The sequence below is a fragment of the Zosterops lateralis genome, assembly GCF_965231275.1.
Source record: "Zosterops lateralis genome assembly, chromosome: 4".
NCBI lineage: Eukaryota > Metazoa > Chordata > Aves > Passeriformes > Zosteropidae > Zosterops > Zosterops lateralis.
Genome location: NC_139765.1, coordinates 44,709,255 through 44,725,745, shown reverse-complemented (window position 1 = coordinate 44,725,745; position 16,491 = coordinate 44,709,255). Strand labels below are relative to the sequence as shown.

At 34.6% G+C, this 16,491-nt stretch overlaps 1 protein-coding gene across 1 annotated transcript in view; it reads right to left on the bottom strand.

Annotated features, from left to right (window-relative positions):
- The window catches only part of ADAMTS20 (ADAM metallopeptidase with thrombospondin type 1 motif 20), a gene marked incomplete at its 5' end in the record, with an annotated part of 85,184 nt that overhangs the window by 35,187 nt on the left and 33,506 nt on the right, over nucleotides 1–16,491 (bottom strand). Inside the window, 11 exons of the mRNA XM_083860418.1 lie at nucleotides 428–592; nucleotides 1,273–1,437; nucleotides 1,951–2,161; nucleotides 2,860–2,986; nucleotides 4,072–4,201; nucleotides 4,311–4,477; nucleotides 5,700–5,795; nucleotides 9,372–9,489; nucleotides 10,584–10,720; nucleotides 10,817–10,998; nucleotides 12,368–12,513. Of these exons, the coding sequence (XP_083716544.1) occupies nucleotides 428–592; nucleotides 1,273–1,437; nucleotides 1,951–2,161; nucleotides 2,860–2,986; nucleotides 4,072–4,201; nucleotides 4,311–4,477; nucleotides 5,700–5,795; nucleotides 9,372–9,489; nucleotides 10,584–10,720; nucleotides 10,817–10,998; nucleotides 12,368–12,513 (1,644 nt within the window). The remainder of the gene's footprint in view (nucleotides 1–427; nucleotides 593–1,272; nucleotides 1,438–1,950; nucleotides 2,162–2,859; nucleotides 2,987–4,071; nucleotides 4,202–4,310; nucleotides 4,478–5,699; nucleotides 5,796–9,371; nucleotides 9,490–10,583; nucleotides 10,721–10,816; nucleotides 10,999–12,367; nucleotides 12,514–16,491) is intronic.

The following is a 16,491-nucleotide window of genomic DNA, read 5'->3' as shown; positions in this document are numbered from 1 at the left end:
TCCCTGCTAATATTAGCATATACATTTCTGTGATTGATTGAAGTATGTTGTAGATTGAAGACTAATCTATATTAATTGAAGCTACCACTTGAATATGTTCACTTACCTACAAATATTTGGAGTTTTAACTGTCTTGTTCGTCTAAACAGTTTGGTACCCTCATCATCATTATTCTGGTGATGTAATACACTGATGTGCAAAAGCATCTTTGATATTAAGGCTCAGGATCAATTACTATTTTTGGTATTTAATTTATATATGGGTGTTCCTAAATTACAAGTTAGATAGCCAATATGACTCTGCAAACAAATGTGTGAATCAATTCAACTAAAACAACTGCTTAAGATTCAACTGCAATGTTTAAAAAGTATTGATTGCTCATAGGCTGAACTAGAAAACAAGAAGCCAGGAATCCTTATGTACTCACTGATCCCCAAGGCCCTACTTGCCAAGATGCGCATTCATGAAGTTCACACGGTGTTGCTGACTCTGGTCTGTCACTTGAGTTACAGAAATCATCTCTCAGTTGTTCATCATTAAGTTGGCACCTGACTTGACGATGCTTCATTCCTTTGCCACATGTCACAGGACACTGTAAAATTATTATAAACATCAGTTTGCAGAGACGTGGATCTGCATTAAGGGCTTCAATTTCTTTTTAGTAACTTGTTGGATTTTAAAAACCACATAAATAACAAAAATATTCCATGAATGTAAGTAGTCCCCTATTTTTTAATGAACTTTTCATTTACTGTTAAGTTCAACTCAAATGCTAATACAAAGAAATTACTATTCAAATTCTAAAGCTACAAATTATGAAAACTATGCACAGATCATTTATTTCCAATACAATAATAGTGCATATATCACAGTTTTCACTAGAAAAATATTTAAACTGTCTACAATTCTTTTATATCCATCCAACCTATAATAAAATTAATATAATTCTATTAAACAAGTGGCTGTATAGTTCTCATAGCTTCATAAAAAAGGAAGATATGCAAATTACTGCAAATACATTTACTTGACATATCTTCACTACCTCATTTTAATATAACAAAATTAAAGAGAAAAATAAATTCTGGGAGTGTTTTACAGAAGTTCTCATGTCATTCATAGATGTGTGATGTGTATCAGACAAAGCACAGGACTTTGGAATTTTCATAATCACATGGCTCAAGATAAAATAAACCCCCTACACAGTTAATGCATCTTTTTTTAATATCTATGACCAGGACCAAATGTACTTTAAGTTTTGCACAGTTTCATTACCTCACTCCAGTCAGAAACCAACCAGCTTGGGCATAAGAATTCATTGCAACTCTGTGTTACAACTCTTGGAAGTTCCTGGCATTCTCTGTCAGGAAGATGGCGACCCAAGTTGTTCATACAAAAAGCTTCTCTGGTCCTGACACCTCCTGCACAGCTCCTGGAACACTGTGGTGTATAATTACGAAATAGGAAACAGGACACAACAAAAACAGGCCAAAACACACTATCAGTCTTAAAGGTAAAAGACTGTTAAGGTACAATGTTAATGATTGTGCCAGACAAGTGTCCTCCATTTAATCTAAAAACTGCTAGTATGTTCATTTGAGATAAATTCAGCACTTTATGTAAGAGTTCCAAGATAAAACTCTAACAAAGAACAAAACCAAACTTGTACAGAACTAAATTATTAAGACTTGCAAATAAAATATACACCTTTAATTATCAGATCTTCGCTGCTGACATCCAATACCAAGCTGCAAACAAGCTACCTATTCTTACAAAAATATAAGGAAGTTGCTGAAATACAAAGGTTGGTATTAGCTGATTCTACCTATCTGTATTTGTCAAACATTGTTTCCTTTTAGTTATTAAACTAAAAAAATAAATAGAGGAATAAAAATTTGGTATGAATGCTAACCCGAACTACAAAGGTAGAACTATAAAGTTTTAAATCTGCACCTCTGACCATTCTGTGTAGTGCCAACTTCTTAACATACAGTCACCATGGCAAGGCTCTCTGGCTGCTGGTTTTCGCTGATCAGCACAGTACTTATCATCCACTGGAGCACTGAGTCCTCTTGCAGTAGAGTACTTTATGCAGTGGATCTCAATAGACCGATGTCCTGGGCCACACTTTGATGTACAGTCACTTTTGCCAACACTGTGCCACCTAAAATGACAAACTGTTGTAGAAAGCTAAATATGTTTTAAAAAATATGACCATGGTAATTAAAGCATTCAGGGAATGTACCAAGAATTGTAATGTAAATATAGATATGCATTTCAGGGAACAAATAAAACTGTAAATCCTTATCTCATGACTGGATTTTCAAAGCAATATAAAAGAATTTGAATCATAGGCTTAAAAGAACTTTTTAAATTTAAAGGATCTTTTGTCTTAATCTCCTAGGTGACTTTGAAAAATGTAAGCTATAATTCTAACTCTTCATCCTCTGAATATGTCAGTGCAGGCTATCTTGGAGTGCAAAAACACAAGTCTGTTTCAAATTAGTTCCAGTCGTGGGTACGATTCTGGTGGAAAATGTATTTCATGCAGCAATACGAGTTTTTGTGCCAGAATATACAGAACAGATTCACAATTCTAACAAGAGATTTTGTATTTTACCAAAAAAAAAAAAAGAAATAGAAGAGTATCCTAGTTCTATGTGGAGTTGAAGGTGTAAATATCATGCATAAAGCCATTACACCAACAGATTTGAGGAAAACAGGGAGAGATGGGAAGGATGAGGAAGGTAGAGAGGGATGGGGGGACAGAGGATAAAGCAATCTGAATTACCTTGTTTCAATGTCAATCAATAAAACCATATAAGACCACAATAACTCTACCAGTTAGGAACCGTTTTTTACCTTAATTCACACTCTGTATTACACTCCTCAAAGACACTTGGTACAGTGGGTATAAGTTCACATCTTTGATCAGACACTACCATATGATCACTTTTACGTATACATGTCATTCTTCTTCTTCGAATACCTTGAAAAAGCATCAGAAGAAGTAAATAAAGGGCTAAAATAATATTGCCTTATGGATTCCATTCATCATTTAGGGACTGAGATATCCCATTAGCACAAATTGCTGTACACAGCAGATTCTGCACCAACATGCTCCTTTTTGCAGCTCACTACATTCCAGGTGGAGAACAACCTTCCCTAGTCACCTTTTCCACCTCCCAGCTGTCCTACAGTGGTCTCATAGGATATCAAATTCCAGAGAACTACAAAAGTGCAACAGTCCATTTACTCATCAGGCTAAGTATTCCAAACGCATCACGCGTGTCCTGCTAATTAACATATTTCCTAAACCACCATATTAACATAGAAGTTGTGATCCTTTCACTTAAAGAAGCAGGAAATATGATCACAAGGTAAGTAAAAGGTCTGGAGTTCTTGAAGAAATACCACAGTTGACAGCTGTTCTGCTTCTCTAGCACATGAGCATGTACACAGCCTGACTCAAACCCAGAAGAAATTCACCATCACGTATTTTCAGGCTTTTCTAGCACCCACTAATAGGAGTATTTGTCAAAAATCTATGTACATACACTTTTATATATACACATTTCATAAATGCTGTGGCTTTATTTTTTATACTGGAATGGCCTAGAGAGTAACCATTTAAAATAGTCAAATATATCTTTAAACACCTTTGTCCCATGTAGCAGATAATCAAAAAAAGACAAATAAGTGAGTATGAAAGACACCAGACAAATCAGTGACCACCTGGAAATGGTATAATGGAAGCCTAATGAATATTAATAGACATATAATACCACTTTGTAAGAATGTATTAGATTTGATTCACCCTATTTTTAATAAACTGCTCCTATGTCTCCAAATGTAGATTTGAATATAAAATTGTACTGCATAAGTACTAAAAATAGCAAAAAACAAAAAATCAGAAGCTATTCTGTCCTTAAAGGCTCTGTGAACTTAAAGCTTACTGAGGGTAACAAGTTTCTTTTCTTTAAAGTAATGGTGAAATGTCAGAGAACTTAAGATGAGTCCCTTCCTTAATCCCATCAGGTCTTTGGTTCTGGTGAAAAAAATACTTCACAGTACCTTGACACATCCTGCTGCAGTCCTGCCAGGGTCCATAAGGGTCCCATGTAAACAGATCACTTCCATCTTCTACTGGGACATTGAATGAATAACGCACATCAGGGTTGTACAAATTCCCTACACACAAAACCTTGATTGAGATAAAATGATAGCTGTTTTTCAGTGAATTTGAATATAAAATTATGAACATAATGATCGTATAGGAAACTTTCAAACTTATGAAAAAAGTAAACATGCACCTGTAAGGTTAGTTCTTCTTCAACTCTATCAGTGCTGTTAATTCGTTCTATTGTATTGTTTGAACCACTGTATTCGAAAATGGCTCCTTGTATATTGATTTCTCTTTTTGACATGCTTACAACAAAATTTCCATTCAAGATAAAATTTCCATGGGTATCTGATAAAGCTGTAAGTGAAGTAAAATATTGGAAATCTATTTAGTTAAAAGGTTCTATCAGTAAAACTTCACCAACATGTGGCTTTATTTTAGTCAATGTAAAAAATTGTAACAAATAGTTCAAATTAATGAATTCAATCCTAATCATCAGTAGCTTTCACCTGAGCAGTGGTCAAGGATTTTCTAAACCACGGATTTTCTCTGCATTATAGTAATTAAATAATATTTATTCTGCTGGAGAGCCAACTGGAGTCCTGACTTCCAAAATTTTGCTAGGTTCTGCTACTGCAGAAAGAAACAATAATTATTTGTATTTCTGCCCTGTTCTACAGATCACATCCTTGTATTTGCTACAGCTTCCTCTAGTGAAGTGGGTTTTGAAAATAAAAATAAATTATTAAGCATTTGTGATAATAATTTAATACAATTACCTATTTGCAATAATTAAGATTAATGACAAGTTAAACATTTTCAAAATAAGGTAAAATTTGTAGTACAAGATGCTATTCAGGCATGACTACATTTAAAATGGAAGCTAATGTCAGGGGGCTGTTTCTGGGCAACAGGTGACAAGGAAAACATTTTGAGAATTCTGAAGTTTATTGGCTAGGATAACAACAGAAGAAGAGACAGAAGGTAAATATGCTTCTATATTTTTTCAGGCACTTCAGATACCATGTAACTACTGTGAAATAGAACAACCAAGATTTTTGGCCAGATGTACTTATAAATACTTTGTTGCCCACATACACTTGCAAATCTATCAGCATGTGACCACCCTTGTACTCTTTACGTCCCAGACATACTTAGAAAAAGAGATATATGAGACAACTGGCAAGTTTGCTGATGGTTAGACTGCTTTGTTCATAAACGAAGTGTATACTTCCAAGATTTAAAACAAGAAATATCTGCATTATTCCTGAGCTCACTTGTGGCATTCCAACTAACATTGTGACAACAAAGTAAAAAATTGAGAAAATTATGCAAGGTGCTATAATTCCTATTCTCTGATGAATGAACACACTCATCTAAGAACTAGAAACCTTAACATCTCATTGATTTATATATTAGCTTTCTTAAAACTAGTATCTACAGACTCTACCAATTAATATAAAAAAATTAGTTATTTTCTCCAATATGTTTATCAGACATCTCATAATATATATCCAGCGCAGATCTCTGTCAAATGCACAAAACCTATCCATCAGTGTTGTACACTGGAGGCTTTTACCAAGGTAGTTGTCATCTTCTGGTTTCCCTGAGTAGCTGTGCTGTCGAATATCAATGTTTGTTGCTCCTTTGGGAATATTTACTACAACATTGTAACCTGCAAATAAATTACATATAAAATTAGTCAACTATTACATACAAATACTAATATATCCAAAATTAGTCAACTATTACAATTTTATTAGTAAATACGAATATACATTTTTATCCACAAAACCCTATAGTGCACCAGAGACAACCAATACTGAATGCCTTCACGTGTTAGGTGCTGGTTCTGTGTTCAGATATGTGAGTTCAATTCTTTACCACTGACATGAACTCAATCTACTCAGAAAAATCCCTAGAAAGCAGAACTACTCTAGAAAGCAGTGAAGTATATCAAGAGGGACTCAGAAAACACTGTGACTGCTCAACATTTAAACTTTACAGAAATTGGAGTAAGTCACTTAACATGAAACATCTCCGTTCCCTGTTTATGTGACTGAAGTAGCTTTTCTTTCACAGGAGTATTTCAAAACAGCACACTAAAAAATTAGTCTTAAGTACTAAAATATTGCAGTGATGCAGGCCATATGCATAGGTAGATACAGCTGTTAAACTAGCCATGCTTGATCCACCTTCTTCTGCTTAAAATAATGAGTTCACTCCCTTCAAAATACAAATGTTTCACAAATGAGTCATCATTTCTTGTAATATCTCCAAGTAATATTATGGTAGCCTTGCCACCAGGTAACAAAATAAGGTGCATCAAGATCTACTTTTTTAAAAAGTCACGCTGCACATAAACCTAGGTTAAAAAATCCAATTGTGTTTCTCACAGATGCTAACCACAAATTCAAAAGGATACTTATGGCTGAGAAAAACTGAGTATGGCAAACACTGGAAATAAATAATAAATACAAACATGTAAACTGAAGTATTAATAAAAATTTTCATAAATTTTCCACCTATTTCACTGTGTTTAACATTACTGTGGCTTTAGTTGATGCACCTCCATGGGTAAAAATTTAAATGGCACTATCCTTTTAATTTTATACTGGGTTTGACTGGGATAGAGTTACTTCTTTTCATAGTAGCTGGTAGAGGATGTGTTTTGGATTTGTGCTGGAAAATGTGGATAATTCAGGGATATTCTAGTTATCGTGAAGCAGAGCTTACAGAACCAAGGCCTTTTCTGCCTCTCGCCCCACACCTTCAGTGAGGAGGCTGGGGGTAAACAAGGAGTTGTGAGGGGATACAGATGGACTCCAGCTGATCACAGGGATATCCCAGACCATATGGCCTCATGCTGGGCACATAAAACTGAAGAAAGAATGAACGGGGAGATGTTCAGAGTGATGGCATTTGTCTTCCCAATTCGTGTCATGCATGACAGAGCCCTTCTTTCCTGGCTGGACACCTGCCTGCCCATGGGAAGTGGTGAACCAATTCTTGCTTTGCTTTGTGTGCACAGCTTTTGCTTTACCTTTTCAACTCTTTTTATCTGAACCATCTGAGTCTTCTCCCTTTTATTCTTCCAGTTCTCTCTCCCATCCCACTGGGAGGTAGTAAGTGAGCAACTGGCTGTGTGTTTCCAGCTGGGGTTAAGCCATGACAAATTTCATAATTCATTAACTTCCAAGTGCTTTTAATCTATTAAAACCATGCCATGCATTTAAATGAAGATTTAATCTAATTACAGATCCATCACATTTACCAGTTGGGGGCAGCACTGTAATTGCAAATTGACAAGATGAATGCTCTGGATAAATACACGGTTTGTCAATCTTTCAACATACTGGGAAGAAAACCAAAACACAGTTTTAAAAGCCCCTCATCTCACATACTGAAGACCTTGTGGTAATAGAATGAAAAAAGACAAAATACAGCAGGAAACTATAAACAAAATTGCATAGCATGTTGTCAAGGATACACAAAGAGAATTAATCGCATACTAGGACATTGAGAATGACCATTTTCCAGTAAAGCCTCAGATACTCGAATTTGATGCAGTAATAATAGCCAACATAGTAATAATGTGTACATAATCAGATTACTATCTCCTAAAATGGAAGCCAAGTAAATTATTATTTTGCTGTAATAAATTTTTGATTATTTCTTCACTACTGCTTGCACAGTTACTGACAACATCATAACTGCATGAACATAAGCACACACCACAGGCTGCTATTATCAATTCCAATTCCGCTTCAGTAAAATGGCTCATTTCAGTTTGAAAGGGAACCAAATGAAGTTAAAAGAAAAAGATCAAGTGCACATCAGCATACTCAGCTTGTGATCCTAACTCGGGATTTTTTTGGAAAATAGTATCTCCTCAGACAATGGCTTTAGCCATTAGCCCAGGGATGACTTAGACCTCCCACGGACATCAGCTAAGTACAATTTCTTGTTTGCATGGCTGTATTCCTACTTGAGCACACCCTGTTATAATCCCAAATGTTCAGCATACTGCTCATTGATATAGCTCAGTATTATCTCTTATATAGTATAATTCAAGCATTTGAACATAATTTACCATTCCACTAACTATAAAACCAAATAATAACTCAAGATTTTCCTCATCCCAAAACATGGGGATTTTTTTTCCCCTCCAAATTCAATTCAAAGCAAGTAAGTCTGTCATCATGGAAAGTCATTAAATAGGAGAGGAGAGTGACAGTCTCGACCATATTTGCATAATGGCAGTTTCACATAATGGTCACTTGACTTGCAACAAATGTGTGTGGGACAAAGTTCATGTGTTATCTCTAACCAACTTCTTAGGATAGACAGAAGAAAAAATACATGTATCTGTATGGGAAGGGTAGCTGTATCTTTTTTTTTGGTAATTTTTGATCGGTGTGTGCCTTCTGCCAGGAGAAAAGAAAATCCAACAGGATACTTTTCTCTTCAGCAACAACCCCTTTATTCTATGAAGATCCTATTTGGTAGCTCTCCAGTGCCACTTTCACTTCACCTGTGGTCTCTTTCAATCAGTGAAGTGGCTGATATTAACCTGGAGACTTCTGTTCTTATGTTCTATGCTCTAACTACTTAACTGCACTGCTACACACATACAGTAGTCTCTCCATACTCCACAGAAAAGTCTACACATAGAAGAACTATCAGTAGCTCTATCAGAGAAACTAAATCAAATAAATAAGAAATACCAGGGTTATTCAGAACTTTCTCATTCACTACCTGTCAATGAGGAGGAAAAGCCATAAATATTGCTACCCCTGTTCTCTGGAAGGAGGAAGCTCACATTTCATAGGCTGTATTTTTCACTCAAGGAGAAAACGGACCTGTTCGGCTGTTCACAACACAAACTTCTTGCTATCTCTTCACACAACCCAAACGAGACATTGGAATATTCAAAGTTTCAGACCAGATAATGCAAAGCAAAAAGCAGGAAGCATGCATCCTTTTAAAGTACTTTTACTCTCATGATTTCTTTTATTTTTGGCTTTGACCCATGATAAGATTGACTTTTTTTCACTTGAATGAGTTAGTATGTCATAGTGTTTGCCTCTGCATCCTTGAGAGGGAATGTGACTGAAAACTAAAAATATTTTTTGTTGATAGACGCCCTAAAGACCATACACTGAAATGCTTCTTCCTTAAATATAAAGAATTATTTCTAAGCCATAGTGAAGTGTGCATTAAGATTTAAAAAAAAACAAAACAAACATACCATAATGAGCACTGTTGAAAGTACCTGCAAGTGTCTTACATGAAGAATTATCACCGCCACAGATTCCACATTTGTCTCTCCTTGCCTTCGAATTCAAAACATGATCACAGCCTGCTTGCTACAAAAAATAACAAAAATAAAAATTCCCTGTGTCACTCAGCCCAATGGAAAACAATGAAAGTAAGTAATGTAAGCTTCCCACTACCCCAAAATACTGTTGTTCACGGTATATATCATTAAAAGCCATCAATGGTTTTGGATTCTGCAACGTGAGGCCAAAATAGAATGGTGCAACCCCAATACACTCCATGTGTCAAGAACTGCATAAGAATACATAACAGTACATAAAGATTTTATATTTTAAAAATCAACATAATTTATGAATTTTAATTTATATTTACATTAAAAGACTTGGAAGTCTAAAAGCAGTATGTATATATACATGGCCATCAATTCATTCAAAATCTGTCATTAGTGAAAAGAAGCAAAGGAATATACATAGACTGTGCTGGTTAAACTAATATAAGCACAATTTTTTTTAATGTATCTTTACTTAAACTTCCAGGGTTTTTTGAACTATGATAAGCAGAACAATTATTTGGCATTTCCTCTTTATTCAACCATAGAAAAATAAGCTATATTTTCTCCTCATTCTGAATTTGCTCAGTTTCACTGCAATCAGCAAAATCTCAACAAGGCTTGACAAAAACATCTTGAATTGTTAAAATATAGCTCCTTGCTTCTCCCAGCAAATCTCGTGGCAGTGCCATAGTTGCTACTAGCAAAGAGTGCTGAATAGATTTAAGGGTCAGTTCCCCCTGATTTTACAGTACAGTAATGATTACATCATTCATCTACCATTGGATTTTCTACTATTTACTTCTTTGGTAGCAGAAATACAATGTAATAATCACACAGCATGCTTCTTTCCTCTGTTTATGCTCATTTTGGATCTCACTGCTCACTTGAACAATATTAACTCTTTCACATATGAGGCTTAGTGAGGCAAGACTGTGGGTCTTCAGGTTCAACTATATGTTCTTAACTTAATTGCTTCCATGTCCAAATCTTTAATTTGATAGGTAATAAAATTAGCTTAAGTGAACTCAGAACATATTATTATCAATAATGCGTATTTGTATTAATATTTAATATCTACTTTACCACCTGTTAAAATTGATTTTAATAATTAATAAGTTTAGATTTAAATACCCTGCATAAGCCTTGAACACAAAGGTCATTGGTTTCTGCTCCACAGGGAGTACCATCAGCAACTCTGTCCTTCAGCTGATAGTAGGAAGTTGTTCCAGAAACTCGGCAAAAAAGTTTACAGCGATCTTTCATAGAAACTGGAAAGAAAATCCAAAAGGTTTCTTGTCTGTTTTAAAACTTTATTTAAAGTAGCATTTTCATAGTTTTAACTGAAAATACGTGTAATTACTTACTACCACTGTATTTTGGAAGCCAGCGAACAGCAGAGGTCAGACCATTGATATTGAAGTGTTTGCCATCAAATTCAGAGCACTGTTGCTCCCGAAAATCTTTTTTGCCTTTTGGACATGAATCAGTATTACATGACCGAAATTTCATCCTGCGACCAACACAGTACTTTCCTCCATTTTTTGGCCTAAAAAAAGTAAATATAAAACATACTAATTTTCTAAAACTGCTGTTTTCCATGAAAAGCAGCCTCAGCCATTGATCTAAAGAGGAAAATCTCACACAGCAATCTATCAGCTTGCACACACACTCAGCTTCTACTGTGCATTCAATTTCACCCAAGATAAACCCAATCCTTGTAAAAATACTCTTGGTGAGGTGGTAATCTCGCTACAGATGTTTATTAATGCATTATTATTTTTACTTCTCTTACAGCTATAATTATTTTGCCTAGGTAAAAGCATTAATAATTTTAATGCTTTTATCAATTTAGCTGAGATTACACAAGCAGCACCTCTCTCAGAAATTTGAAATTTTTATTTTTCGGAGTGACAAAGAAAGAAGACAGTTAGGAGCTGGCACAATCTTTTCTGTAGTCCTAATATTGGTTTCACTTAGGGGATCAAAAGAATAAAAAGGGAAAATTGTGGAATATCCCATTTACTGTAAAGTTTAAAATACATTTTAACAGTTATAAACCCTGACACAAAATAAGTCAGTATTAGTATGTTCTTGGGGAAGAAAAAAGAATAAATCAACAGCACATCAATACTATCAATCACTACAGAGTGAAAGAGGCATAATCTAATGGCAATCTAGTCTACTGCCTCTTACTTAACAGAGAAAATAAAATAATCTTGGCCATTTGATTGAAGTATTATCCTACTGATAATATCAAGCTGACATGACTTCCTAGAAAAAACCCTGAAACTACTCAGGCACCAGCTGTGGTTCTGCTTCTGAACAAGTTAAAGTTCTCCTTGACTTTTATTACTGAAACCCACATGGAATTATTCAGTAATGTACTGAATTATTCAGTTAATGTACTTTCCTAGTTATAAAGGTAAGTTTTAAATGCCTCTGTTATAACCAGTGCTCCTTGGGGTTTGTTACTGGTGGCGATGTTGTGGAAAAGCCTTAAAGCAAAGCAAATCAAGCGTTTCACTGAAGAGATTAATAGGGAATATATATATTTATTTTTGCAGTAAGAACTGCAAAGAAAGCATCTAATTTTTAAAGAAACCTAAGCAGTTAGAGTAAACCTAGGAAAAAAGACCCTGCCAAACTAAGTTTTTAGAAACATCTGCAAGAATGGATAATATTGTTGAAAGATATGAATAATCTAAAAGTCCGCTGCAGATTACAGTCAGCAAGCTTCTCTCTTTCCCAACATGGCTGAAACGAGCATTTTTTGTTGGTGCCTCAAACTGATCTGCACAGCCCACAATACCCCTATTTTATTTTGAGTCAATCCATAGTTTTTTAATATCTTCATTATGTAAATGTAAAACACATTAAAACATTATAAAAAATGTAAAACACAGTAAAAAACATACTCTGGTCGATTACACAGCCTAGTGGAGCTCTTGATTCCACCTCCACAAGTTCTTGAACATGAGCTATAAGGTCCCCAAGGTCCCCATTCTCCATCTACAGGACGCAGCTCCATTTCTCTGCTCACACAAATTCCATGGCGGCAGTGCTGCACAGTTGACAAACAAAATAAAAATTCATAAATCAAGCAAAAGGTTACTGTATATTTTTGGTACAAAACCCCCAAAATTTAAGTGTTCACTACTCTTATGTGGATATTTTCTAAAATATTCAATTTCCTTTAAGATAACTTACCTAGTAGTCATGTTTTCAAAAATGCTACCTAAAATTCTTTGTTAGGAAATCTACTGAATATTGGATATTTATTTATCTTGCCACTTTATTCAAATATCTCTAAAAGATTTTGAATTCCTGATACAATTTCATACATAAAGTTCAAAAATAGATTTACAACTGTCATTTATGTACAATATTTTTCAGTTTAATTTTGGATTCATGCTGATACAAAAAGTGCAAAGTTATAAGGAATCACAAAGAAATTCAGGGTGTTTTCAACACCTCAAAAGCTAACTATCTAGTGGGAATGTTTGGAAAAAGCAGACAAGCATTTAAGACCTTAATTATGTAAAGCAAGATGATGCCATAGATTCATTCTTGAGTTCAGACTTTCACACCTATTAGAAAAGGTGCAAAATAGTCTACTTTATTTATATTTTATGATTTTTATTTACTATTAATTTAACAAAGCTCTTACCATTAAAATGGAATTAATAGTTAAATTTTTAAAAATAGTAAAAAAATAATAATTCTTAGAGCAAGATACTACATTGCAATGCCTATTTTTTTACTTTAGATCTTATTCTTGGTGAAGAATGACCAATTTCCATTAAAAAATTACATAAAGGAGGAATTTTCATTATATCTGCTGGGATTTACATGACTAAGAAGACAAAGACCGCGAGACTATTTTGTTGTGGTCATGTTAGTTATGAGACTTCTCCACATTGTAACTGTAAACTTTTATTATTTATAGAAAGTCATTATCTTTTTTTTTTTTTACCCAGAAGGATCAGTCTCTTGCTTTTAAGTGTTTACTATCTCTGTTCCTGATTGCAAATATGTATCCACTTCAGTGGTTATTCAAGAAGTACATGACCAAAAAGTTTAAATAAGAATCTTATGATTGGTGCATGTGTGACTTTTTCCAAAGAATCTGCAGGAATTACCAGGACTAATCCTATCGATGACTTATGGAAGTTGGAATTCTAATTCACTTGCATCCTTTATAAAATCCCAAGCAGTATGTTTGATCACAACATAGTGGAATAGTTTACATACTAAAATAGATTATGAGATACTGTAATTTCAGCACTATATATCCTGCTGACTTCTATGGGGAAAATGTGTCAACTTTGTCCTTGACTTCAAACACCTTCTGAGGCATCAAAGACTGCCCTCCTCTGGAGACAAGACACCAGCCAGGACTGAATACTTGAGGTCAGTGCTCATACATAATAGAGAGAATTTATTATTTTAGATGCCTGTTTGCAGACTCAGGATTGGACTATCCACTAATTAGGTTTGTTATCAGGAAGGATTCTGCTAGTCGTATTGGCAGGGAGTGGCTCATTCCATCTTTCTCTGCAGGAAATACAGTATGTGGATCAGTCACTAGAGCAGGCTACATCAACTCAACTTCTTGTTATTTCTGAAGCCTAGGCTTTGCCTCTCTGCAAGACAAAATAGCCTCAATTACACTAGAAGAATTTTGATAAATAAAGTCTCTGGTACATAAAACAATTTAAGAACCTCTGATACACAAAAGATTAAACAATAAAGCAAATATGAAACCTCCTTTTTTACAATTAATTTAAATGTTACATAGAATTTCTTAAGAGTTATTAAATTTATTGTAGAAATTATCAAGAGAAACCAACTTCATTAAACACACAAAAAATTGTGTGCAGTCTTTCTGAATACAGCTGACTGGCACAAAAATCTTGTTTAGTGGTTTTATCACTGCCTAAAATAACTCTTAGATACAATTTTTTCCTAAATAGTATATGCTTTTGTTATGTTGATACTTATGTTCAAATGCTATCAGCCATTTTGTTCTCAAAAAAGGAATTTATCACAGAATCAGGTTTTCTTTCCAGGCTTCTGCCTGATTTCCTAGTCCAATTTGATGATAAAATTGTCCGCCTGCATAAATCCTTGTCACACCAACTCTTGCACATAGGCTGTATCTTTTAAGCTCTGAGTGCCTCCCCCTAAGAAAATGATCATTCCATCTGATTCTCAAAACCAAAGCAAATGCAAAACAAAAGCTAGATCTAGGGATAGAACTGTTTAAATCCAGTCAATTGCCAGATCATCACTTAACACTAAAACAAATGCTTAAAACAAAAAAGCCACCATTATTTCACTGCATATGAATTCTCACTGGAGTGCTTACTGTTATTTTGTATTATATTTTTTCAAGACGGCCTTCAGGTATCCTTACATCCAAGCCTTGTAGTAGCTAACATCAAATTCCTAGCAATCAAAGGCAGACTTTCTACATAGTCCATCCATAAGGAAAATGAGGAACATTAAGAACTGCCTTTCCAAGAACTGTTCTTAGCATCTTAGGAAATAATTTTTTACACTATAGACTGAAGAGTCTAAATCCTCCTTCACAAAATGAATATTGCATTCTAATATAGACAGTGACCTAGAATTTAGGTTCTTCCTCCACCCAGAAAACCATTTACAATAACTTGAAGTGGGATTTCAAGAAAAGAGTTGTAAAATGAAATTTTATACCCACAACAGTATAATTTTGATCCATAAAAATGCAAAGCATATGCTCACATCTGGGATTTTAATAGCTTATTCAACAAACTTGTCTCAGCTATTATTCTGCTGCATTCCTACAGAAGCAGCATGATGAAGTCACGGTAGAAAACTCCAGCACCAGACATGTTCCAGATGTTCCTCTGTGTTCACTTGAATCATTGTTTCACTGAGAATAGTATGATATTCAGAGCTTTCATAAATATAAATATAATTGCTAACAATATTTTTCTATATTTTTTAATGGCAAATATAGCACATAACATCATGTAAAGTGGGTATCACCCATAATTCCAAACATACAGATTGCATGCAAGTGGCAAGGGTGCTCTAGTCAAGATCAACAGTTGGTTTTCTGTCAAAAAACCTAGAAATGCTTCAAATTTGGAATCAATAAACCTATGGGTACCCTAATTTTTTTAATTAATAATCTCCTTATAATAAGCACTTTGAGTCCTTCCTATGGATTAACCTATGACTTGATAAATTGATTTTGAGAGCTTCCAATTTATCTCTTACTGAACTTGCTAAATTTCCAGGAAAGCAACCTTGAAAGAAATTATTAAAGTGTTGACAGACTACGTTCAACTTTGACTGACTCTGGGAGAGTGGTAGATGCATGCAGAACAGGACTAGAGCTCCTTTGAAATCAAGCACTCCCCACACAGCCCATCCAGATGAGAAGGGGACCCTAAGGCACATAAAAGAAGCTAAGTCAGAGCAGTTAATGAAATGAGCATACAAGGCAGAAGAAATGGAGCTCGGAAAGACGTCTAACTGAAGGTGTAACCACAGCATTTCAGGTCTTTATCTCTGTGGCATGGATTCTCAGGTGAGTCTACATTTATTACTCAAATGACATTATCTACAAAACCCACACTATTTGATTTTTTCAATGTTTTCAATTTTTTCTGGCAAAAAATCTGCATACTTTATTTCTCCCTTAAAACTTCTAAGTTTTCTGAAATTACAGCTCATAGAAAAAAAAATTCACAGAAATCCCGCTTACAGAAAAAATTTATGGTTTGAGCCCATACTTTACTCTGTTCTTGCAGTTCAAAAGATCTGCTGCTGCTTTCCAGATGGTGAAAATATTCCCCTATCCCCAACTCTGATAAAATCCACCTTTTTATACTTACTTTACATATATACACTAAAATTATTTATTCTTTAAGATTCAATATCTTCCTGTATTACATTCATGTGTAACAATTTTTAATAGTAATCAATAAATGGGTACTACCTACAAGTGAAGAACACCAAACATACTTCAGAATTAGATGGGTATTTC